Source organism: Lissotriton helveticus, chromosome 3_2 (assembly GCF_964261635.1).
Source record: "Lissotriton helveticus chromosome 3_2, aLisHel1.1, whole genome shotgun sequence".
NCBI lineage: Eukaryota > Metazoa > Chordata > Amphibia > Caudata > Salamandridae > Lissotriton > Lissotriton helveticus.
In genome coordinates, this window is record NC_136062.1 from 116,354,050 (window position 1) to 116,381,656 (window position 27,607).

General features: G+C 45.4%; 1 protein-coding gene across 4 annotated transcripts in view; it reads right to left on the reverse strand.

Moving 5' to 3' along the window:
- The window catches only part of NEDD4 (NEDD4 E3 ubiquitin protein ligase), a 2,078,892-nt gene that overhangs the window by 1,060,971 nt on the left and 990,314 nt on the right, over window positions 1-27,607 (reverse strand). For all 4 annotated transcript variants that reach the window (XM_078684873.1, XM_078684874.1, XM_078684872.1 and 1 more), the window contains one exon: window positions 4,645-4,764. In XM_078684873.1, coding sequence (XP_078540999.1) covers window positions 4,645-4,764 — 120 coding nt within the window. The remainder of the gene's footprint in view (window positions 1-4,644; window positions 4,765-27,607) is intronic.

A 27,607-nucleotide genomic window follows, 5' to 3' on the forward strand; every position in this document is an offset into this window, starting at 1 on the left:
AAAAACACGTAAGCTAAAAATCTATATTTAGCATTGTGAGCCGCCCGACCTGCATTTGGCTGTCTGTGTCCAGATAAATAATACAACAGGTAACATCATACTTACAACATGTCAGGACAATTGGCTTGGTCAGTGCTTTTTTTGTTGCAGATTTATATAGTGCGAACTCGTCCCGAAGGTATTGGAGCACTTCACATGAGCACCAATTACCTTACACAAGGACATGTTGGTAGGCACAGGGAGATAAAGTGATTTGCCCATAATCACAGGATGTGGAGAGTCGACCCCAAGCCATGAGACCCCATCCCTAATTGCATAAGATAAATAAGCAGCAACTATGGCTTGTCTATAATATTGAAAAAGCTTCCACTTAAAGCCATGGTGACACCACGACAATGTTGCTGCTCTGGAATTTCAAAAAGAGATGGGGAATCCAGAGAGAAAATGACTCTCTTTAAAGGATTTCCCTTCCCCTACAACATTCACCTGGCATGACGTCATGCCGTAAGTTCTCCACTAGCGAGCAGTGAAAGCACACACACATCGATTTGCCTGCGCTCATTGCAGTCTGAACAAGCATTGGCATAGCCAATACGTCTTGCTTTTGGGACCTTATAAGTATTTCGTTATGCAACACAATATCCTTGGTGCAACAATATCAACCGTTGCATGGCTAACCACAAGGTCCCAAAGGCGAGACCTATTAGCTATGCCAATGCTTGTTTTCCATTATTGTTAGGTCTCGCCTGGGCCAGCGCATGCGCTGTCTGGCGAGACTTTTAGTAAGGGCTTCAGAAAATGTTACCACTGTGGCCTAGACCTTGCTGTCACGCGCGCGCGTTTACGAGCAGAGGCGCCATATGGCTTTCCTTGTCATGCTCATTAAGCGCATTGCTCGGCGCGATTGATCGCGATCACTTTCACAGCCGCGCGGCCAAAGCTTGTCCTATCTTCCGCTGTGTACTCATAATACCCCCTGCTATCCCTTTCTTTCTTCTATTTACTTTTCCACTATTTTCCTGTATGAGGTCCCCAAGTGCAGCTTACACCTAGCCAGCTGCTGACTCGCATCAGCTGCAGGCTACTGTCAGAGGCACATCGATGCATAAGGATTCTGCCACAGCCACACCATTAGTTCATGTGTCTGTGTACTTGGCAATCATACGAAAGCTTGGTAGCAGGGACACACTTGTTAGGAAAAGGAATCAGACGTGGAACCTTCCGTGCCGGCTTCACTCTTCGCTTTGCTCATCTCCTCTGTGCCCTTGGGTCATCGCTCGGGCAGCCGCTGTAATACCGCGTAGTGAGCGCACAGGAGGAGGTGCGCAAAACCCAGTGCCCCGCTTCTTTTACTAAGTGTAAATGGTAGTATTCAATCAAACTCAACAAAACTATCAGTACATATAGCGATGCTCTTGAGCTATACATTCCCTTACATACACAGTTACTGCCATGTAATGATGATGCCACTAAACAGAAAACAGACCCAAACCTGAATAAACAGGCAGGGAGCCTGAGACAAACTCTGGCCATAACTGGGCCCCCAAAACAAATTCCCATTGAGGAAACCCGTGGCCAAGAGCTGAGGCATGAGGGGTTATCCGTCCCCTCAGAGGCAGCACTGACGAGCTAGGGCAAATACAAGGAAAATTGAACATGTTCACAATGAAGGCTTCAATCCCCTCATATTCAGTGTGTTGCACAGAGACCAAGCCCTCAATCAAACACTGTTGATACACTGATAAATATTCGGAAACAAATTGGCATTTGTCAGATATCAGCCGGTGGATGGGGAAGCAGTGGTGGAAGGGGAGGACTGAACAGGCCAGACCCCGTGCTCGAAGGGCTCAGTGCTACCCAGTACTGACATCTCACTTACTGTAAAAGGGCGCTTGCAGTCGCACCAGTGCTTGTGAAAGTGAGAAGAAGAGCAGGATTGGATAAGCCCAATGTCTAACAGTGGAGGACCAATTGTGACAACCAGTACCACTGTAAGTGCCGGATTAGTGACCGCTATACTTTTTGGCAGTTACCTTCCCTTCTTCTGCAAGTCTGAGTTGCCCAAGTCTTCGCCAATGATAATAATGGCTCATGCCCTTCCATATTCCTTCAGGCCTGACTAACACTCTCTGGCCAATATTTACACTGGTGTGAGTTTAATGGAAGCTCACAGTACCCAAAGCTCCTAAAAAGTTCCCATCTGGACTGTTGCAATAGTCTATATCTTAATGTTCAAAAACAAGCACAGGTTGCAAGTGGTCCAGAACGCGGCGGCTAGAATGCTGACCGGAACACCTAAGTTTGTCTCTGTTAAGGGAGAACTCAAGAAATTGCACTGGTTCCCAGTAAAGCTAAGAACTTGCTTTAAGGCATTGTGTATTGTCTTGAAGGCCGTTAATGGAACAGGACCAGAGTTTCTCAAACGTAAACTTTCATGGTATGTTCCAGGTAGAACACTACGGTCTACTGGGTCTAAACAAGTGCAAATTGCACCTTTTAGGAAAACAAACTGGGGAGGTAGAAGCTTTATCCACTGTGCTTAGAGAGCATGGAATGAACTTCCGTTTCAACTTAGTAATGCACCTGATCTCTATCTTTCTGTCAGGGCCTGAAGACATGGCTCTTTTCTCACTTTTAGGCCTCAGCTTCCCCAGGTAATCAGTACTTAGCGCCAGGACACCCAAGGGTAACTGTGCGCTCTGTAAGTATAAATAACATTACATAACATACATTAGAACATCTCGCAAGCAGCAAACAGCTGTTTGAATCCAAAACGCACATAGCACCAAGAACCATGGAAATGGAGAATGCAGCACTATAAAACAAGCATTGGCATAGCCAATAGGTCTTGCTTTTGGGACTTTATAAGTATTAAGTTATGCAGCAATATATCCTTGGTGCAACAACATCAACTGTTGCATGGCTAAACACTTATAAGGTCCCAAAGGCGAGACCTATTGGCTATGCCAATGCTTGTTTTTAAATAGTTAACAATGTTCCACAGAATATAAGTAGGTGAAAGAATAAAAAGGCTTTTTTATTGATTGTTTATTTAAATATAATAAACAGTGTTCAGACTACGTACACTAACTGGATCAAAGTATTATTAGATAGTGTGGAACTTCGATCCAGGGACACCAGGCTGAGGGTTGCACAGTAACTAAACCCCTTCCCTTGTTGAAGGCTACAGAAAAGGAACATCAAGTCCCCAGACAGGCCTACTCAAGGACAATATAGTAGCTGAGGGAAAGTGACAAGAACAGCAACTGTTTTGTTTTGAGTACTGCCTCTATTTTCTAGAAAATGTATGCAAGTTTAGGCCATCTAGGAAACTCGAGTAGACTCCTTGTGGTGCTCCGACAAGTTTAGTTCGCTGAGAGAAGGAAAGTTTTAAGAAATCAATGTAGAGAAATATGAGATTAGCATCATGTTATAGTATTGTCTATTGTTCTACCTATTGACAAATATTGCCTCTATATTTTTTACTTTAATAATAATTACTATTCATACTGTATTTACTAGGGTAGGAGCTTGATCTTAATAAATCTTGAAAATATATTTCCAGGTTCCTGGTGTTTTTGTGTGTGTCTTTTCATGATGAAAACGGGTGTGGCTTCCACTAACTATTCCTTTAAGTCTGACAAGACAGACATACTACCTAATATGAATCTTACTCATGTAATGCACAGAGGTTTGCAGTCAATCAGGTTCTCTATTTCATAACAGTACACGGCTTAAGTCCATTAGTTCCATAGGGCCTATAGAACCCTTTATCGGTTGTGTTCTTGTGAAAAACTCCAAAAATTTATCAGCCGATCAGTTCCGAACAGAGGAATTTCTTGGGTTAATAAGAGGCTGATTGGATGCTGAAGTGACATGTTATTTTGTTCATTCCACTGGATTTCTATAAAATGTTGATCATATTTTGATGGCTTTATTTGGCTTAATACACCCAGAGACGGGGTCAGTGTCCCCTTTGCTAACGGGGTCAGTGTCCCCTTTGCTATAATATCCAAGTGGCACCTCATTGAGGAGTCTGAACTAGGCTGCAATCTGTCGTAAGTTTCTTGCAGTTTCATACCATCTGGAAGGCATACTCTGGTGGTGAGTTTGCGCTGGACTGATCACAACTGAGCTAGGCTAATGCGGATTTCCATATGGTTGCTTCCTCTGTGAAGTGGTAGAGAGGGCAAAAAAAGGAGCAGAACGCAGCTCAAACATTTCACCTTTGCTGACTCTTTTGAAAGTATACCACCTGTCGGCATTCATTGCTTCAATATAATTCAGTTTAAATAAATGCATTTTCTCATCTGAGTTAACATAAAGCCTTGCATCAATTCCTGCCCCATGCACCACCCCGATCATTCCAACTCAACAAGTTCCACCCAGGGGTACTAATAACCACCAAAACGATTCTCGTTCTACCAGACATTCTAAAAAAAAAAGGCATTGCTGGGCAAGGCATGGCAAATATGTAAGAAGGTGAGATTTTTCTACTAACAATTTCTGGTTCAGCACCAAGTTACACAAGGTTTCAACATGATGGGGTTTTCCTCTCGGCAACCTAGTCATGAAAACAATATTTATAATTCTTAGCTATAAAAAATGAATATGTTAATTTGATTTCCCAAGACAGCAAATTACCTGCAGAATAGGGCTATTCCAAGAAGTAGTTCTGGTATTATGGTCAATATAATAGGATCGTCCTTTATGATCTATCCTTTCTTCCCAGCCCGGTGGTAAACCAGCTGTAGTAGGTAGCATCTATAAATAAAAATAACTTGTTAAAAATATTGAGATATCAAAGAAATATGCTAACAAAAAAGCTATTTGAAATAATACATTTTGTGCTGTATTTCGCTGCCATTGCAATCTGGCAAAAAATACAACAGTCTTCCAAATATATGTTTTCCAGTAGATTGGGCAGATATGCTACATTAAAAATGCATTGTCATGTCCCCTTTATCAGTATTTTAACTGGTATTATTGAATAAGTCGAGTCATAAGTGGTTCTACTGTAAAATAACTTTAATTTGCTATTGACTGCACAACCACGTACAGGAGCCGCGCCAGACACTCCCCGGAGGCATCAAATAGTATCAGTCAAAGTAAATTATGTATAACCTAGGGAAGTAATCCCTGCCCTGGCCCTGAAGAGAAAAAATATAAAATTCCCGTAAAATGAAATATTAGTACTATCTATCCGCAAAATCTTAGTGATCTTATTTAATTTAGTTATATATAACAACAAGGGCACCCATTCGAGTCAGCACAGGACCTCGGGGAACATAGTTATGAAAACAACAGTGGTCCCAAGCGCAAGCAAAATAGTAGAACACAATGAATATAGACACAATGGAAACTATATTAAATAGTGACTTGTCCAGCCGGACAGAGGTCCAATTTTTACTTATAACAATGAATATTCTGAAGGGATACCTTCAACATTTCCATAGAGAGGGGCACAAACCTGTACCCAAACATATACAATTTGGCATAGAGAGGAAGATAGTCAGAAAGTTCTTAGGCAAAAGCTGTTATTTCCTGTAAAATTCTCAATGACAGAAATTCCATTAAACACCATTACTCGCCGTACATGGCAATTTGGACATTTTACAGTATAAGGTGTTTTAAAAGTCGACGGCGTTTCGATCCCATTTACTGAATCACAGGGATCATCATCAGGACAAGATATTGCCTAAATTATACAAGCCATGATAGCCAAGGGCTGGCCACAAAGGTAGTTGGCCAGGTTCGTGAGGGCGTAGATATAACACCCAAGGTGGAACTGGCAAGGTATGGAGTTCCTTGAGGTAAAATATAAGGGGAACAATCTCCCGCAGAACGGCAGGTAGTGCTTAGTAGCGCGCCGGCTCGTTGCTCGGTCACGTGCGGGGAAGGAGCCTTCTCGATGGACTCGAATAACTTCCCTGGCCGTTTCAGTTACAGACCCGGAAGACCTCAGGTCTTCCGGAAGACCTTGGGTGTTATATCTACGCCCTCACGAACCTGGCCAACTTCCTTTGTGGCCAGCCCTTGGCTATCATGGCTTGTATAATTTAGGCAATATCTTGTCCTGATGATGATCCCTGTGATTCAGTAAATGGGATCGAAACGCCGTCGACTTTTAAAACACCTTATACTGTAAAATGTCCAAATTGCCATGTACGGCGAGTAATGGTGTTTAATGGAATTTCTGTCATTGAGAATTTTACAGGAAATAACAGCTTTTGCCTAAGAACTTTCTGACTATCTTCCTCTCTATGCCAAATTGTATATGTTTGGGTACAGGCTTGTGCCCCTCTCTATGGAAATGTTGAAGGTATCCCTTCAGAATATTCATTGTTATAAGTAAAAATTGGACCTCTGTCCGGCTGGACAAGTCACTATTTAATATAGTTTCCATTGTGTCTATACTCATTGTGTTCTACTATTTTGCTTATTTAATTTAGTAACTTCTCAATCTATAAATGCACAAATCAGAAAACAAATAGTCACCATTTCAGCATGTGAATCTAAATTAATGTGGTCAATTTGAGTGCCAGACACTCGAGTGTGCTAGCAGTACATCAGTTCTCAGTTTAATTGGGAGGCATATGATGAAAAAACTATTTATAATAAAGCAAAAACAACAAAATAAAATGTAGCTGCCAGGTATTATTGGAATGGAAATAGTAAAATGTTGAAGTTTTTGTAAAATACTAGTAACAACCATTCTGGTGTAAACCAGAATGTGTAATCTGGCACCTGCAGACACATCCACTTGCACTGAAGTTTGCTAGATTAATGCAGTTATCTGCTATTGTAATACACTCAAATGTTTTGTTTAGAAAGTGCTCAAGATTAGCCAAACATGTACTACAGGCCCAAAAACCCATCGGATAGAATACCACAGAGGTCTCCCAACTGGAGGGACATCTCGTAGATGGGAAAATGACCTCACAGGCTATTTCATACACCCACAATACCTTCATAAAAAACAAACAAAAAAAAACATTAAACATCAGGGTTTAATACTGAGATAAGAAAAAGACATTGGTGAACTTGAAGACGACATACGGGTCAAAGTGCTCAGGTTCCCCAGAGAGATAACAACAAAGGCTACCTCCAGGTTTTTACAACTTACAATACTACATAGAATATACTATAGCAGAACCTTATTACATCATTAGGGAATACACCCAATGAGAAATGCATTAGCGGATATGGGCAAGGAGGCTATCGTACGAGTTACTTACCTTCGGTAACTATGTATCTGGTAGAGACAATTCTAGCTGCAGATTCTTTAACGTAGAATTATCCCCAGGCGTGAGAATGGATCTGGAAAACTTTTTGCCACAGCATCGCTGCGCGCAGGGGGGGCGGCACCACATGACTCTGCTCTGACGTCGTCCGCGTCCATGACGTCAGCGAGGATAAATAAGTCCCACCCCGGCGCACCTGCGTCAGTTTTCTTAGGAGAACTTTTTCGCGCCACAACGCGGAGCCATCACTAACAAAACTGTGAGAATACTGGAACAGTGTGCGAAAAACCCCGCTAAACAGAAGGGAAGATACAATGGTGAGGAACAGCACCATCCAGAATAGAGCCAGGTACTGAGGCATCAAGATCTGGAATGAAAGAACAGGGCACCGCTAATGGAAAGCAACCCTGCAAACAAATACAACAGACTCCCCGGGGCAGAAGCATGTGAAAAATACACAGCAGACCAAGAAGTCTGCAGCCATCGCCCAGAACAGAAAGGGACACCAAGGTCAGAACGAAGAGCAATGACCAATCAACCTCGGACAAAACCAGCAGGGAGAAAGTCTCCTGAAAGCCAAGGTCGAGACCAGCCAAGGCACCTCAATCCAAAGGATTGCCAAGGACAGAAGTGCAAGCAACAAGGGGAAGAAGAAGCACAAACGCACCCAACACTGGAGACCAGGGTGCAGGAGTACCTATAAAAGTCAACAACAAGGCGAGCATTCCCCTGAGGAGGGAGTAAGAGAGGGCACTCGCAAAAGACAACCACATGGAGGCAGGCGAGGCCCTCGCAGAACGGGGAGGAAGGGTGGGCTGTGAAGGAATCTTCGGCTAGAATTGTCTCTACCAGATACATTGTTACCGAAGGTAAGTAACTCATAAATCTGATAGAGACTACTAGCCGCAGATTCCTTAACGTAGAATAGATACCCTAGCCATACCATAAGGGGAGGAGGGTCTGCTAGAGCCCCCCCCCCCCCCAGCTCAGGCAATCCCAAGGCCCTGACAGGGGACAAATCGCCAGGACAAGGCAATAAACCAGTCCTCCCCAACGGGAGGTGAGCCACAGGGACAGGGAAAAGAGCCCCGTCCCCCTCCAAGCAGACTAGAACCTCAGCGTTGTGGAGAACAGCGCTCCACAGGGGATGCGTCACAACAAACGGCAGCCCCCCCCTCACCAAGCATGAGAAGGACGGGCAATACGAAAAGAGGCCATCAGCCAACGTACCAGGGACCTCCATCGAAAGCCCCAGGTACAGGCAATAGAAATGGAGGTCAGCAGCCAATGTACCAGGGCCCTCCGCCGGAAGCCCCAGGCACAGGCAATGCAGGGGAGCACAGAGGGAGAAGAGAAACCCACAGACTCCAAGGAGAAGAACTGAAACAAGGACAAGAGCCCTCCACTGGGAACACACCCAGTGAAGAGGGCGGCCAAACTCATCACAGCTGGACGTCAACAAGCCAGACAGAACAGAGCCTCAGTAAGAAGGCAGGTGGAAGAGAAAAAACATAGCCCCAGAAGACACCCGAAAACCCAGAAGCAGGGGCGCCATGCCTCACTCTAAGGACCCCGGCCGCGGACCAGAAGAAACGGTGGGCCAGCTGGACGCCGACAAGCGCCACCAAACTAAACGTCCAGACCCCAACGTCCAGGTGGCCACAGCAAGCAACCAGCTGGAAAACAAGAGCAGAAACAAGTAGGACGAACCAAGTTATCAAAACAGGAAACTACCTCTTCCGGACACCAGACAGAGGGCCAGGCCAAACAATGTCAATGTCAATGTCAAAGGTTCTTATACAGCGCCTTATCACCGCAAGGTCTCAAGGCGCTTGCTTTTGGGAACCCGTCCTGGCTTTTCCCTGTGAGATTACCCCTATTGGGCATCCCCAAGGTGAAAGCCAGGCATTCCGCCGCGGGGGGCCGTAGTGGAGATTAAGCAAGCTATTGCCCAGAGTTGCAGAGTGTGAACCCGTGATTCGAGTAGGCACCGAAGTGAGAATTATCGAGTCCGTGGACATTTGGGCTCAAGACCCTGCCGCGTTGGCAAAAGAACCCTGGTCCCGGGTCTGACCTCTGCTTCAGGGTCTGCCTCCTCTAACCAGTGAGCCACACTTCTCCACAAACAGCAGACAAAGGGCAAAAGCACCTCAGCACAACGCCGCAGCCGACCAAGAAAATGCACCAGCGGCATACAACACCACCACGAAGGGCAGGGAACCCGCAAGACGAAGTCCACACCCTCTCAGTCTAAGACAGGGCTAAACAACAGCTATAAATTCCCCACAGAGGGTAGGACACAGCCCAAGAAGTATGGGAACCACTCCCAGGGAAGAAAATCCCACATTTGAGAACAAATTAAAAAACCATCGGGAGAAACCACAGAAGGCTTAGTAAGCAGCCAAAAAGAACACTCTTTGTCAAAAGGGGGCCAAACCAACTGAAGAGGTAGGCCAACTCAGGTACTCCAAGGGCACAGTATCCCTCATAGAAAGTGTAACGGTTGTCCCAATACTAGGATCCAGGAACAGTGGGAAAACACCTTCCACTAAGACCCGGAGGGTCAACAAAACCACCTACTGATGAGGAGGAGGAGGAGGAGGAGGAGGAGGAGGAGGAGGAGAAGGAGGAGGAGGAGGAGGAGGAGGAGAAGGAGGAGGAGGAGGAGGAGGAGGAGGAGGAGGAGGAGGAGGAGGAGGAGGAGGACGGAACCCCGCAAGAAGACGCTGAATGGCGGAGTCCGCATTATTGTTAAACAGAAGGACCCCGTCAAAGGGTAGATCAACCAAACGTTCCCTGATATTTTCAGGAAAAACAGCATCACGCAGCCAGGCATGGCAACGGAGAGCCACAGAAGTCGCCATAGCGCGGCCAAGAGCATCAGCAACATCCAAACCCACACGTACAATAAACACGGCAACTCCCTACCATCCAACACATGGCCCAGCAGATCAGCTCGTGCACCTTCATGGGAGACATGCGAAGTAAGAGACTCAACAGAGTCCCACAGACAGGAAGTAGCCCTGGTAAACACACAAAAAGTGTTAAGTGCCAGCAAGACAGCGCTGGAAGAGGTAAAGACATTACGCCCCCATGAATCCAACCACCGGGCCTCCCGAGACAGAGGAAACAACACTACAGGCAAACACGGAAAGGCATTCTGCAGAAGAGAGCCTTGAGTAGAAGGGTGGAAGGAAAGGCAGAAAGGACCATGAGGAGCAGGGCGGTGGTGATGCAGAAGCGTCTGAGGCACCGGATCACCCAATAGAATTGAGGAGTGATACTTCAAAGGGAAGGAACAATTCCCGTCCACCAGAGCCCTGGCGGAGAACTTCCAAAAGGTTGTCCACAGGAAATGGAGCGACCGGTTCACCCATCCGCACAATACCAGCGGCTGTGGGAATGGCCCGAACAAAGGCAACACTAGCCTCTGTAAGGTCCAATGGAGGAGAAAGTAGTTCCTCCGTGGGCAACGGCTGCAGGCTGGGTCGACCGTCCCCATGTCTAGAGGGAAGCGGCCAGCCCCGGAATAGTGGGGGGTCCACAGATGAACAGGGAACCCGAGGAGCCCCAGGAGGCAGGGAGGCGGGAGGGAAAACCATCCGCGAGCCCCGGAAAGAAGGTTTTGAGGAGATGGACCGTAGGAGCTGCGAGAAGCCCTCCCTGGAAGATGCCGGTGAGAAGGCAACAATACGGCCGCCTGTCTCCGGGGAGGAGCACATTAACAGATGGCCAATCTCTGGAGAAGAAGGGACCTCAGGGGACAACTCCAGAACCCGACGCCGGCGCTGTGGAGTCCGCCACCGGCGCCAGATCGACGTCAATCGGCGCTGGAGGGTGCACTCGTGACACCAGGCCGACTCCTGCCACCACATGCTCTCCACGAGGATGGGGCGGGGACAATGCCAGAAAGGCGAGGGAGCGGCGCCGAAAAGGCCTCAGACGGGGCAGCCGCCCATGACGAGAGACTCGGGAAAGCACCCCAGGTCCCTGCCTCCACCCGTGACTCCACCGGAGCTGGGGAGGAAGGGTCCTGGTGCCGAAACAGCGCCAGCTCGGCCTCTGGAGAGGCAGCTGCCTGCTCTGAGGACCGGAGTCACGGCGGTCTCCTGCGACGCCACAGGGAGCCCCATAGGGATTTGCGGCAAGGCAGGGACGCCAGGCGCTGAAGAAGGGGAGTACCGAAGAACCGCACCTCAACGGCACCACCCTCCTACGACCTGGAGCCGGAAATTCCGGCGCCGGGGCTGTAGCTGCCACCGACTCCACAGAAGGCCCCGCGCGAGGCAAGGGTTCCACGAACGTCTCAGGAGGTGGAGAAAGGGCCAAAGAAGCCTGCAGTGAAACCTCGTAGTCTGTCATTTGGGTCCTAGTCGCCTCTGCGCTGGGAAACGGCGGGTAGGAAGGCAACAGGCGGGGGCGCATGTCCCAGGGGGAGCAGGCGCCCACTGCAAAAATAGGCCGAAAATAGGCCTCAGAGACAAACAAAAGGACCTACCAGCCAGCGAGCCACGCCCTTGGGGCCGCGGTGAAAGACGATGTCGCATATGAAACCGGCGGTTCCTTGCTTCTGAGGTAGGGGACGGACGCTGGGATGACACCGACCTGAACAAGCGAGCTGACAGCAACTTCATCCGGCGCTCCCGCCATGACTTAAGCTTAAGGTGCTGGCAGGCACCGCAGCTTTTCGAGTCGGGGTGTTCACCCAGGCACCACATGCAAATTGGGTGAGGGTCCGTCGCCAACATGGGACGCGCACAGGAGGTACACGTCTTAAAGCCCAACGCATTCGCACACTGTTCCACTTAACGCCAAAGCGTGTAAAAGAATAGAAGGACCGAAAACAGGACAGAATCCGGATCCGCGTTGCACCCGGAAAAGAGAAAAAACTGACCTATGCGCGCCGGGGTGGGACTTATGTATCCTCGCTGACGTCATGGACGCGGACGGCGTCAGGGCGGAGTCACGTGGTGCCGTCCCCCCGGTGTGCAGGGATGCTGTGGCAAAAAGCTTTCCGGATCCAGTCTCACACCTGGGGATAATTCTACGTTAAGGAATCTGCGGCTAGTAGTCAGATATATAATATGGTGCTGCCTAAAATCCAAGATTACTGGAGAGCAGTGATGTGAAAACTGACTGAGGTTACAGATGTCTCTCTGGAGATGGATGCCTTCCTGATGCACTTGAGTCAATGGGGAGCCACAAATGTGACAGGTTATAATTGGATATTGATTAATTTAGGCTTTTCAGTAGCTAAAAGAGATACAGCCCAGAACTGGGGAAGCGCTGAGACACCCCAAATTTGAGTCTGGAGAAGAGGCAAAATGGAAAAAATTATCTATAAAGACAGCAGCTGCCCCATAAATTTTGAAAAGATTTGTGGTGGGTGGATGAAGAAGCGAGGAGAAGATACGTAATTGCTGCTCTGCACTATGCGGGGACCATGATATGTATGCTAGATCAAACTTGAGATTATGACCATCAGGAGTGTCCTTCCTCTCTCCATTTGCCCTTTTGTTCATTTAACATGCTGCCAGAAATTCTCATTGTTGTATCAGGTAGAGATGCCTCTCAGACTGTAAATGGAGGAAATTACATGAGATCTCGAAGAAGGAAACATTTCAGAGAGGACAGATACATTTCAATGCATTAACAATGCACAATAAACCAGAATGTGTGATTACAGTGTTGTTTATTGCATTGTGAAATCAAGAAAATATTGTTTTTTAATATTAAAAAAGTGTTTAAGAGCCCTTTGCCTTATTTCCCGTGAAAAAAAAAATACAAAAGCAAAGAAGGATAGGTAGGTATCATTCTGGCTTTAGTGCTAAAAAGTGCCATCTTCCAGATGATAAATGACACAGATGCCATACCACACAATGACTTCCAGCACCCTTATCCTTCTTGACAATAGCAAACACCAAACACAATCAACCACTGAAGACGTCTACACATACTAGACTACAAACACTCATTGTAAGGGGGGAAATATTAGAAAGGCTCACAAATCTGCTAAAAACAGACTGTCCAAAGAGAGAAATCTAAAATCACTGACTGCTGAATACACTTATAACTGTCAGAGGGAATTATTCTGTGAGCCATGTTTTGCAATCGAACAAACAGCTGTTGAGTAATATACATGGGTTGTATTTATATCATAAGTTAGTAATAGCTAAATGTAGCTAAAGTTGTACCTCACACTGTACGACATCTAATGTTTTAAGACCTCCTCAACCAATATCGAGGGATGGATGCTATTGCACGAATAATTTGAAAAATTGATATTGATACCTTAAAAACCTGAAACCTTTCTCCCAACTGGACTGTATGACGCTTACAAGAATGCATCTTCCCCCACTGTAGCCAACTAAGCAAAATGTAATACCCATCCTGAATGGACCTCAATACTTGCCTAAATCATCTTTAAAAGGAATCTACCACAACATTGTTTTCACCATCATGAATCTATGTGCATTGTTAACAAACAAACAAAGAAAACAACCACAAAAAATCCCAATTCGATGAAATGCTTCCATGCAACAGGACAATCCTCTTCCAAATCTCAGATCGTAACGCAGAGCTATTTGAGGAAATATTCCCCCTTTACCAAACAAGCTGCAACCAGGAATTTGTCCTACCCGCACCCAAGTCCTATCTAACCAGGCGCGCAATATGTATTCTCCTACATCTCCAAACAGAGTAAAGCCCGCATCTACAAATTAAAGTGCCACTCCACATCCACAGCCCTCACCTAGAGCAATCACCTCCGAGACACCTAGACCTAAAAATCACTTACTTCCCGTGATCATTTCGATGCCTCCCTCCATGCTACAACCCATAGTATATCTCCAATGCCTGAACAAACGCAAAATCTCACTCATCAACTTTTCAGCAACTCCTCCTCACACACTGTACCCGTACTTCTCACCATGCAATCGGGAGTGCACATTCACCTCCGAATCCACGCCCCTACTTTCATATGCATCTGTTCAACTCCACTACACCTCCTCAGGAATCAACATACCACCGCCTGCACTTCCTCACATCCCAAGACACCATCGTTGAGGCAACTCCCCCTATGCTTCGTACCACTGGCATACATTACTCTATTACCTCAGACGTCAAAACTCCATAGCCTCCTTTCCACAACCTTCCAAGACTATAGTACACCCTCGAACAATCTTCTAGCAGCCAGGCTGGATGAGATGTCACACACTCTACAACATCTTAAGGTAGATTTGCAATAACTTATACATATCGCCACTAAATCGACTACCAACTATGGGCCAATCAGGAATCTTAGTTTCACTACGAATGACCGTGAACAAATTATCATCTATTCTGCCTTGCCAACAACTCACCCTACAAAAAATTTGATCTTATCCCTCTCAAAGCGTCCACAATCAAGATGGACAACCGTCCCCTGTTCCAGCTCACTCTGTAGACTCACTAGATTTGACAAAGACTCATTATCAGAGGAAGATATCCACTCCCTCCTACGGTCATACAACTCACTGCACAATAAGAGCATTGGCAATCAGAGTCAATCCATCTCTGCAAACCCACACAGAGAATCTAATCCCAACCAGAGAGCTATAAACAAAGACAACCTCAAGAGAGTTACCAATACCAAGACTGACACAGGTTGCCCCAAATCCATTCTGAAATGTATTCTTCTCAATCGTAGATCGTCTGCAAGATATGCCATGGACATTGCTGATCTCATTCTGATTTGATCTCATTTGAGACTTATATAGCGCATCGCTACCCTAAGGCTTCCCCGCGCTCACAATGAGAGCTGTGAAGAGAGACAGAGCACATTAGTGGTTTAAAGGAAATAGCCCATTCTTCAATTTTATCTGAATGCCAGTTCATTTTGCAGCCCTCTTAGGTCCTGAGGTTGCTCATTCCACAGTTTTGTTATCAGATGTGAAAAGGATCTGCCTCCCCATCTCGATTTTTTAATTCTGGTGGTATGGAGGAGGTGTGAATGGGAGGACCTTAGAGGCCTGATGGGGGCATGTGCAAAAATCAGATATCTGTGTCTTTCTGGGCCTTTATTATTTACCACCCAGTGAGCGATGCAAAGGGATTTGAACTTTACTCTCGCAGCAATTGGTAGTTAGTGTAGTTGTTTCAGGGATCCTCTTGCTGACGTGTGTCTATTGAGTTAGAGGAGAAGCCTAGCCGCCGCGGTGAGCACCATCTGAAGCCTTTTGATCACATACTTAGGTGAGCCCAAGTAAAGAGAGTTCCCATAGTCCAGACGGGAGACTATCAAAAACTGCATAACGGTTTTCCTGAGCTGCTCCAGGATAAGTTTCAGTATCTTTCTGAGCATTCTCAGAAGTCCGAAGCATATACCAGACAATTTGTTGGTTCATTGAGAGAGAGCTAGCCAGCCAGATGCCTACATTTTTTACCACCAGTTTAGGGATCGGTGGGTCTCCCACACAGGATGGCCAGTTATTCAGTGGCCTTTGAATGGCCCTGTTGCCTGGAATCAAGAGTTCGGTCTTTTCGCTGTTGCAGTTTTAGGTAACTTTTGACATCCAGTGGGCCAGTGTGTTCAAGCAGGGACCCAACTGAATGTTACCTTGGTTGTGATCTTGGGACAGAGAAATGATCAACTGGGTGTTGTCAGCATACGATACGCCTAAGATGCCAAACTCCTGCATGATGGTGGCAAGCTGTCTTACGTATATATTGAATAGAGTGGGGAACTCCAAATTTGGTAGCCAGGCTATCTGAGATACAGTCTTGGTCCATCACTTGGAGAGATTGGTCGTCCAGAAAGGAGCATAGCTATTCCATGGCTTTGTATCGGATATTTCCCTCTATTTGTTTTTTAGTATGGTGTGATTGACGATATAATAAGCCGCACTAAGATCGAGCAATATGATAGCGGCTGACTTTCCTTTGTCTAGTATGGCTTTAAGTTCCTCGGTGACTACCAGGAGCACTGCTTCTGTGTTTTGAAGGGTGCGGAAACCCATCTGTGTGGGGTGGAGTAGCTTGTTATCCTCCAAATAGTTGACTAAAGTCTGATTGACATGCCTTTCCAGGAGTTTGCCGAGGAGAGAGAGAAGCGATATGAATAGTAGGTTGCCAAGTATGTCAGGATCCAGGTGGGATTTTTTAGAATTAGTATGGCATGCTTCCAGGCTCGGGGGACTGACCCTGACTTGGTGAAGAATAGCCTCATTTACCTTGAGAATAGTGTGCAGAGGTGCAGAGTCTAATGGGGAGCCTGATTTGATGGACTTGAGCAGCTTGAGGGTAGCTTCCTCCTCAAGCCCAGGGAATTATGTTAGACTAGGAGCACAAGCTAGAACACGGGCCGCACGAGGCTCTTCTTGGGCAGGCTGAGTGGTGTTAAAGAGACTATAAATGTCTGTCACTTTCTTGAGAAAGAAAGATGCTATTTGGTTGCATCTTTTTATCGTGGTCTTCAGAGAACCGTTAGTTTCTTGGGGAGTAGTCACATTTTTGACTACTCTGAAGAGTTCCTTTGGGGAGTTGAGTGCCTTTGTTGATTTTCTCCTCGTAAAATTTAGCTTGTGCCAGTTTTAGTTCTTTATGATAGCATCTTATAGAGGTTTAATAATTGTTTGTTTTTCAAGAGTTGAACTCCTTTCTCTAGTCCCTTTCTAGTCTCTTGCAGTGCTTCTTCAATGATAGAAAATGTTCACTGAACCATGGGGCTTTTCTGGTCTGGTGTTTTTGTTTGGGCACTTTTTTCAGTGGGGCACAGATCTCAAGTCGTCAAAGAAAATGCAGAGAACTGGCAAAGGAGTCACATACATTCAGATTAAAGAAACTTTGCAAATTAAGTTTAATACAATGGCAAATGTTGATTACGAACAATACCTTTACAACCAAGAATGCCAGAAAGTTGGTGAAACCATTGATGAATTTGTGGAGAGACTCGAAACACAGACTTAACAAAAAGTTAAATGAATTTAATGATAAAGAAGCTATGCGTCTTAGAGCTATTGATGGATGCTTGATTCATTCAGAGGACAAATGCTGAGAGAAACTCTTAGCCTATGGCGAGTGTTAATGGTTGCAGAGCTGAAGAACATGCCGATAGACAAACTGCTGACATGGAGGCCAGAGGTGCCCAGAATGAATCAGTCAGGAGTGTGAAAAGTAAGGTAAAACAAAAGACTGAAGGACACAAAGTGATGTGTACAGGTAAAAAGATGTTACATTTCAGGATTTTCGTTTTCAAACAAAGGTAAATGCCTCACCATTGGACAGATATACAAAGGCTGTGGGAAGGAGAAACATTTTGTAGCAGTTGGCAAAAAGAAGGAACAAGTGTGTCACAGCGCAAAGACAAAGTGGCTGCCCAAACATTCCAGAAACAGAGTTTGACGCACACCTATAACGCCAAGCAGCAAAATCAGATGAGGCAAATCAATACTGAACAAGGTTGACTGTCATCGAAATCATCGTCAAACAGCTCGTCCTCATCAATATAAAGTGAAAGTGTCGATGCTTATCTCAGAAAATCATGCGCATATTTGTCTGGCCTCATGTGAAAAGAAATGTCAGTCAAAGAAAAGTTGACATGCCAAAGCACCAAAGTCATTCAAACATTGCCTGAAGATTATACTGAAATTAAATGGTTGTTCTATACCTTTCATTAGCGATAGTGGTGCATCAATAAACATTATGCTTGAGGAGAAATTCAATTAATTCTCTCCCTTACCGCAACGTACGCCTTCGAAAACTAAGGTGTATACATTTGCTGCATCAACGCCATTATAAAGTCAAGGTTTGTTTGTAGCGAGAATGAGACGCAAGAAAACATAGGTGCAAGCATCCATCTGAATCAAGGTTCAAGTGCCTGTTTACCCAACTTCAGCACAGCCGTTGATTTGTGGCTGATTACCGTGAACTACAGCATGAATGCTCACCATGAAACAATAAGTCAGTTCCCTTCTTTGTTTCGTGGTTTGGGAAAGCTTAAGACTATGAAAGTAAAGATGCCTATTAATGAGGATGTCCATCCTGTTGCTGTAAGACATAGGCAAATTGCTTTTCCTTTACAAGAAGCTGTTGAAAAAGAACTTGAATCGTTAATGAAGGATATCATTCAACGTTCTACTGGTCCAAAACCATGGGTTTGTCCCATAGTGAAGGAGCTGTACACATAGGAGTTGACATGCTGTGGAAAAGTAAATTTTGCCATGTTATATGTGCCTACGTGTTCCCCATGTTATGTCATATGTGCATGATCGATATGCATGTATTCCCTTCTGATCAATTAAAGACGCAATTACAGTTGTGTCCATCTCTAGTATGTCAGTTTCCAGTCCTCGTGAATACAACGAATATTAGGCCTATGTAAAGCTACGTTGCCACGTTTTACGGTGTGCACGTTAATTCATTGAATTGTCCCCGTTTCTAGGCCTCAAAAGGGCCCGGACTCAGATTCAGCTCCTGTTTCCTGAACTCTCCGAGGAGCGATACAGCCCCCACCTGTATCCCTGACCCTTCACTTACTTTCATGCCTCGCAGTGCCCGGCTCGGCCTGGCTCTGCCTCCCAGTCTGCCAAGAATATGTTATGTTTCTAGTTATCAGTCCAACCCTCCTTCTCTGCATTCCTAAGCTACTGAATCGCATCAATAGTTTCCGTCATGGTCTAGCCTTTATGTCTCCATGTAAGAGAAATACTGTATTCATATTCATAGAATATTCCTTGCACATGCAATACATTTAGAATAATGCATGCACCAGTCTTAAAGTCTGTTAGCCTTTGCCCTGATAACTTTTGGATTCTATCAACATGTACTATAAACACTAGATACTAGATATGCCTAGGTACATGTCGCTCTGACCCTCCAGACTTTCGTCTCCTCTTCTAGTGCAGAAGTCATAGCCCCCAGTTCTCCCTGGTAACACGTCATTGCCAGTTTGCGCGCACCACTAGGTTAGAGGTCCCAGCTGCTCAGGTAGCCCCCTCCATGTTTCCGCCCCTTTTATGACATATTCTGTTACGTTTGCATCACATGTCTATGTATACGCCCTGTACACGCCTTCTTGTTACATCATGTTGCCCTTATCTTTCGCGACTGCTACAAACCCCGCCTACTGCTACGCCTACTATATTGAATGTAATGTATTTGTTTTTGGTATATATACTAATGCACTGTTATTAAAAGCTAGCCAATTCCCAGATCCTGCCCCCGGCAGCTGCCATCCTATTCCCATGCAGGCTGTCCTGTTCCTGTCCTTTTATGCCTGATTAAAGCCTGTATACTTCAGCTACCTCGAATCTTGACTCTTATTTATTGAGCTATCTGTTATTAGAGTATCCTGAAAAATAGAACCGGTAATTAATTATTTATTTACCACAATGCGTCAGGCAAACAAGGCAATTGAATAAGAGTGACAACCAGGTCCACACATTGCTGACATAACACAATTAAATGGTGCAAAGGTTTTCTCTAGTTTTTTCATTAAATAAAGGTTATAATCAGTTGAAATTTTGAAGAAAATTGCAGGTACACATTACAACCTTTTCGATGCATGTTGGTCTGTTGCGATACAAAAGACTACGTTTTGGTTCATCAGCTGCAGAACTATTTCAACATGTCATTCAGTGTATCATACAGCCTGTCATAAATGCATTCAAATACAGCAATGACGTATTGGTTTTAAGAGCTACATGAAAGCAGTACGATCAAGCTCTGACACAAGTATGTTTTACACTTGCTGATGCAGGTTTGACTTTGAATGCAGATTTGTGCAAGTTCCACATGATAAAGCTGAAATTCTTTGGACATATCTTCTTCCGATGGGGGCACGGCACCTGATCCTACTAAAGTACAAACGCTGTCAAATGCAGATTCCCCACAAGATGCTTCTATGGTGCGTTCATTACTTGGCATGGCCAGTTACTGTTCCAGATACACACAAGACTTTCTCACAGTAAGTACTCTGTCAAACAAGCCAATGAGAACGCCACTGAAATGGCATAATTCAATCTGTAGCTTCATACCGAGGTTGTTGTTAATGCTAGTTCAGTCGGGTTAAGCGCTATCCTTGTACATCACAGTGGAAACCCAAATGCATATTGTGATATTTGCAAGTAGAAGTTTGCCCCAAAAAGAACATGTTTATTCACAACCTGATCAAGAAAGCTTAGCAGTGGTATGGGCTTGTGAATATTTCTATGTTTTCCTGTACGGAAAGCCTTTCATGCTGGTAACTGATTGTAGGGATCAAATTCGCGATAAACACATAATATTGGCCAAATATGCCCAATATAACCTTGTATACATATGCTCGATCAATTAGATTAAAGTATAGTCATTTAGTTATCTAAACTCACTCATATAGGTTAGTACTAGTGACACGGCTGAAGCCATTTTGTTTCGTTTCTTGGTGTGTAAATGCGGTTTCCCTGAAATCACGTGACTATGTCTTTTCTCTAAACCATGGCATCAGCAAAACCGTGGTGAATGTCTGATAATTGGGGGCTCAAGGGAAACTCAAGGTCGCACCTGCATCCCTTGCGTGATGCGTACATTCTCACAAAGCCTGTTCTTGTCCTCCCCGTCTCCAGATAGACTGGGAGGCACCCGGTTGACCTGCCCCCGGAATAGCTGAGGCCTAGGATACTAGCAATCTATTGTGCCTTATATGGGTATTCCTCTTGGCCTGCTGACAAACTGTGTTTTTCCTTGTAGGGTGTCATTCTCAATGTGTGAAACGTATATATATGCTTTGTACTTTGAACATGTAAGTCAGTCTCCTCTGCGCACCTTCGAGGTTGTGTAGACCGGGGCTCCCCTGTCAGGGTTTGTCTTTGAATTGAATAAAAGATTGAACCTTCTCCATTGCCGACTGAATTATTAGTTATCCTTAATCGTATATGGGTTATTGGTAAGTGTGACCCGTTAGGATTTATTGATCCCTTCAGTTGGCGACTCCGCCGGGACTCCGCGATAGGGTCGTCCCCTCCTGTAAGCAGGAGTAACGGGACAAGGAGGAGTTCTGGCCGAGTGGGTGGACAGAAAGAGGATCCTGATTTGAGACACCCTTTTGTGGTAAGAAAACAAGCCGTTCCCCTCTCGAGCCCAGTACCCCTCCCAGCTGTTGAAGACCCTACGCCGGAGTCCTACGGGCTTAACCCGAGAGAAGAACAGACTGTGTCGGTCTGTTTAGATGTCGGCAGTGGAGAACTCGTAATCGACCTGAGTGCACCAGGTGAGTGATCTTTTGAAATTGAATTGGATAAGACTCACTTCGAGGAAGTGTTTCTTTTTGGATATACGGTTAACTGGCTTTGTTTGAAGGTGGCCGGGGAAGCCGGACCACGAGGGAATCGAGGGACCTGTCGTTGTGGCGAAGGGACTACACAAGTAGAGACCTCACGGACTTGTTTTTTGATTAATTGAGACCACCTCTGATGCCATAGCAGAGTACGGTGTTGCTCGCTCGGCCGAATTCTCTCCGGGAAAACTCTGGGAGCAACTGGGTAAGCTAGGGGTCTGGATACGTGTCCAGATACCCGGCCCAACCAGAACAGGACCATGGGATGGCCTGTGAGAGAGTTCGTGGTTCGCCGATCTGAGGGTCTCGGAGCACTCTAACGATTGTCTCTTTTGTGAATCTGTTGGTCTGGAATTCTTTTGAATCGATCCCCCGAACAGGAGTCGACGGGCTCTGTTCGTATTTGAAGACGTCATTTGCATTTGAACAGGTTACGAGAACTAATTGCCTTGCACTGCTTTGCAGCACTTTATTGTGATAATTGTATGAGTGAATGCTATGAAAGGACGCGTCCGATTGTGTGTGCGTGATTATATGTACAAAAGAGCGAGTAGAATAAAGCACAATGTCGTGTTTTAGTAAATTGTGTTTTGGGTGCTGCTGTCGGAAAGGAACGCGGCTCGAAGAAAGACAGCTCTGCTCCTCCCGAAATCAGCCCCAGTTTCGATATGTACACCAGACATGGCTTACAGCCAATTTTGTTTAATACTCTGTGGAACAAGTACACCAGGGACAATTCGGATTTACAATGGCCTCTCACGGGGTCTTTTGATGAGAAAAATATAAATTATATACAGAATAAATTATTTATGAAAAAGAGTCGTCAGTCCATGTTTGACTCCTTGAACTTATGGTTGAAGGAGGCAAAAAGACGAAGAATCAGGGACGAAGAATCAGGGAAGAGAAGTTGGAGAAGATGAAGTCGGGTCAGACGGTCACACAGAAAGCTATAGCATATGATAAAGACAAAGTGGAAAAGAATATTGAACGGATGGATAGGCAGCTTCGGTTGGAAACCGATAAAAGCTATGTAGCTAGACAAGAGACAGGAGATGAATTGGAAGAATTGTTGGAAACCCGACCACCTCCCCCTTGTGCCCCTCAAGGTCTGTATCCGAACCGTGCCTGTGGTACGAGTCGAGCAGGCCAGTGCTGTCGCAGCCGCCCGACCACAATCGGGAATGATTGCCATGGCTTCCGTTGGCGGATCTGGATCCGACATTCCGGTTTCCCCTCCTTCTCTTCGACTAACTACCTCACACTTATTATCCCTTCGGCCGGACGCGGCTGCCCCTCCTCCCTTGCACCCTGTATTTCTCTCTCCTCCAACTCAGACTTCATTAGATCTTCGAAATATAGTTGGCCCTGGGGCCACGCCCAAGCGACCGATGTCTGACTTGAGTGATCAGCGAGCTTTCACACGGTCGCTGTTGGGACAGGAGGAACGGAGAGCTATTATAATTCCGGCATCCCAGTGGATGCGGAATCCTATTTATACTTTGCAAGATATTTGGAGTACTATGAAGGATTATGAACCCGTGGCACAACAACTGGCCCTAGAGAGCATGGCGATCCGATTGATTTCACTATGGGAACAGTGTTTTGAGGAAGGATTACCTCCTCAGATACTGCGTGACATCAGGGATCATGCTCATAAATTCCATCTCCAAATCGAGGAAGTATACCAGAATGTAAATACCCATTTGCATTATAGGGAAAGGATGCACCAAAAGAGTGCTGAAGGGGGTACACAGCACCCTATGAGAGAGGTGCATTCTCTTTTCTTCCCGGCACTACCTGAAATAAGGGACAACGGGGGCACCATTACAAGAGCGCGTGTGGACGCCAGACTTCAGGAACAATGGGTCTATACCCCTTGGAAACTAAGTGAGGTTCTTACGTTAAAAGCCCAACTCCCTGACCCATCGTAAAAATCCTACAGCCTATTATAAGGAATTGACGGAAGCCGCTAATTCGGCTATTATGACTATAGCTGACATCGAGCTATTTTTTGGCCTCCTGATCCCAGTAGATATCTGGAGACAGATACATGATACGGATCACATTCCTGAGCTGGGAGGTACTTGGAACCAATTAAAAGATTGGGATAAGGAACGAAAGCCGGGTGAGAAACCCCGGGATGAAATATTAGCAGTACCAGAAAAAATCATTACTTATATGCAGACTCTCCTCCCTCCGAGGAAGGTAGATTGGGATAAATTGACAGCATGTAAACAGAAAAAGGACGAAAGTGTGTCCGATTTCTTCACCGGGTTTGAAAAGGTGTTCATACATTTTAGTGGTCAGGACCTTTCTACGGAAGGTGGAATTCGATTATTTGTAAACAGATTTGTCACGAACTTGCTTCCTGAGGTTATGATACGTCTTCAATCAGCAGAAAGTACCTGGACTACGGCTGCGCCCTCTGTTATTCTTAGCATGGCCCAATATTATGAACATCGAGAAAATGAGAGTAAGGAGAAATCAGAGAAAAAGACCAAGGACGTAAAAACCAGGGTACTATTACAGCAGGTCAGTAGAGGGAATAGTTCAGGCAGGGGAGTACGAGGTTCCTTTCAGAGAGGTCAAATGTCAGGAAGAGGAAGAGGAGGCCCACCAAATATTGGGATTAATCAATGTTCTTATTGTAAGGAGGAAGTCCATTGGAGAGTAGATTGCCCTTTGCTACAAGGAAGAAATGGACCCAGTAGAGGTCGGGGAAGAGGCCGAGGAAACATAGATCGAAATAGTATGAGAAAGGAAGAGACACAGCATGAGGGTTCTCCTAAGAATCACTTTGATGACCCTCAGAATAGACAGTACTACAATGAACACTATGACAGGTACGAAGACCACGAGTATGCATGTGACAGCCAAGGACAGAGCGGAGGCCGTATTACAGTACCAGTGGACCAAGAGGGACCTTATGTAGAAGGAGAATTGTTGGGTACATCAGGGAAGTTTTTTAGTGGATACTGGGGCGATGAGTAGTTCAGTCGCCCAGACACTGGTCCCAGGGGCAGCTCTGTCTGGCCAAAATAATGTTTCAGTTGGATTCTCTGGAATACCGGTAGTCAGCCCCGTTTCAAAACCTCTGCCTTTTACGATTGGTCCCATTTCTATGCATACCCCTTTTCTCCTTACTTCTAATTGTGGAGAGAATTTGTTAGGTTTGGATATCTTAAAGAAGCTTCATGCCCGAATCTACTGCTCACCCGATGGTGTCTTTCTAACCATGCAGAAACCAACTATAGAGATGGCTCAGTATTTTGCTAAAAATGAGCCCTTGCCTCCTGAATTTGCTACCATCCCTCCGACCTTGTGGGCGAAAGGGGATACCGACGTGGGTCTGTTAAGAATAGAACCTGTGTCAATCACCATAAAACCAAATGCAAAGATGCCTCGCATTCCACAGTATAAAATTTCACCAGAGGGCGAACAAGCATTGCTTCATATTATTCGTGACTTAGTTGACAAAGGAGTGGTGGAAGAAACAGCGGCAAATGTCTGCAACAGTCCCATTTTGCCGATTTTGAAAAAGACTCCGATAGATGGTACCCGGGATTATAAGTCTGCATATCGTTTTGTGATTGACCTTAGAGAGGTCAACAAAATAGTGGTCCCACAATACCTATTGGTACCAGATATCACCACAATCCTTACCATGATTCCCCCTACTGCTCGATATTTTTCTGTTATCGATTTGAAGAATGCTTTCTTTAGCATTCCTATTCATCCTGATAGCCGACATATCATCGGATTCTCATTAGGAGGACGAAGCTTTAGATTTACGCGTGCACCTTAAGGCTATACAGAAAATCCTAGTTTATATAGCCAGGCCTTGAAAGCGGTATTGGACGAACTAGTTCTGCCCACCGGAAATGCAATCATTCAATATGTGGACGACATTTTGGTGGCCTCCGATACGGAAGAAGGGTGTAGAGATGCAACTGTGAAGTTGTTACACCAGTTAGCTACAAAAGAAATAAGGTCTCCCTTTCCAAATTTCAATATTGTCGACAGGAAGTGACCTACCTTGGCCACTTGCTGTCGAAAGCGGGGAGGCGTCTAACATCAGAACGAGTATCTGTAATCACTAACATGTTTGTACCGTGTACCCAACGTGATGTCCGTGCTTTTCTTGGCATAACCTCTTACTGTCGCCAATGGATTCCTAACTATTCTCTCATCTCTAAACCCTTTTTGTATTCGACTACCAAAGATGTGCATGAACCCCTACCCTGGACAGATGAATGTCAAGAAGCCTTTGACTCTTTGAAATCTGCTTTGTGTTCTGCACCTGTCTTGGGTACCCCGGATTACCAGAAGCCTTTTTCACTTTATGTGCACGAGGTGGACGGTTGTTTTATTTCAGTATTAACCCAGGATTTCGGTGGAAAACAAAGACCCTGTGCTTTCTTTTCATCAGTACTGGACATAGTAGCACGAGCCCTTCCCAGTTGTCTGAGGGCCACTGCGGCGGTAGCAGTGGCCATCCGACAATCGGAGGGAATAGTGTTGAACACTGACCTTACAGTACTGGTACTACACGCTGTGGATATTTTGTTAAATAAAACTAAAACCCAGCATCTTACGAGTGCCCGCTTGACAGGATATGAATTGACATTGTTTGCACCCCACATTACCATTAAGAGATGTGCCACATTGAATCCAGCAACACTATTACCTCTCCCTTCTAGTGATACGGAGGACGATATCCATGATTGTGTGTTTAGGACTGAGGAAGAAACAAAGGGCCGTGTAGATCTCACAGACATTCCTTTACCAGAACCCCAGGGAGAATTGTATGTTGATGGATCCTGTTTTAGGTTACCAGATGGAACTGCAACAGCTGCGTATGCTAGTACGACTTTGAAAACAGTGGTAGAAATGGCTAGGATTTCACACCACTCAGCCCAGGCAGCTGAACTAATAGCTTGGTTACGTGCGTGTGAAATTAGCAAAGGATTGAAAGTAAACATTTACACGGACAGCCAGTACGCCTTTGGCGTTGCCCATAGTTTTGGGAGGTTATGGAGGGAAAGGGGTTTCTTTACCACACATGGCCAAAAGATCCAGCATGGTCCTTTAATTGATCGTTTGTTATTAGCTTTAACACAGCCAGATAAAGTGGCCATTATCAAATGTAGCGCCCATCAGAAAATAGTCGATTCCACAGGAAAGGGAAATGCCTATGCTGATTCAGTGGCAAAAGAAACAGCTCGGACTAAGGTAACTCCCATGTTTCCCAGTACTTCAGCCCGGTGGGTAGCGGAGACGTCCGTATTTGACAATACCATAGAAAGTGTAAGGGAATTACAGAAGGAGGCCACCATAGATGAGACGCAGAGATGGGAACGGGAAGTAGGGAAACTGGACAAGAATGAATGTTGGATAGATAGAACTGAAAAACAGCATTGGTTACTCCCTAATGCATTGGTATATGCAGTAGTGACAATGGCCCATGGCCCGGCACACATAGGAGCAAAGGGTATTTGTGCTGTATTAGACCCCGTCTGGAGCAACCCAAACATTCCCAAGACGGCCGCACATGTGGTCAAATATTGTCCAGTATGCTTACGCTATAATTCAGGGGGCAGAGAGCCTGTTCTAAGTGGCAACTTTGCACCACCATCTTTGCCTTTTGAGGTTATTCAGATTGATTACATCCAAATGGAGAGAGTTAATAACTTAAAATACGTGCTGGTGGTGGTTTGTGCTTTCAGTAAGTGGGTTGAAGCCTACCCCACCAAGGAAGCCACTGCGGTGGCAACTGCTAAAGCTTTGATTAAAGAATATTTCCCCAGGTATTGTTTGCCCCGAATTATATGATCAGACAATGGAACACACTTCAATTCGGCATTGGTTCAGAGTGTATGTGATGGTTTACAAATTCGCCAGAAATGTCATGCAGCCAGACACCCCCAGTCAGCAGGGCTAGTTGAAAAATATAATGGCATACTAAAATTGAAAATGGCCAAGATCTGCGCAAGCACTGAAGTAAAATGGCCTGATGCACTCCCTTTGGCATTATTATCCTTGAGAACGACCCCACATACAAGGACCGGGTTGT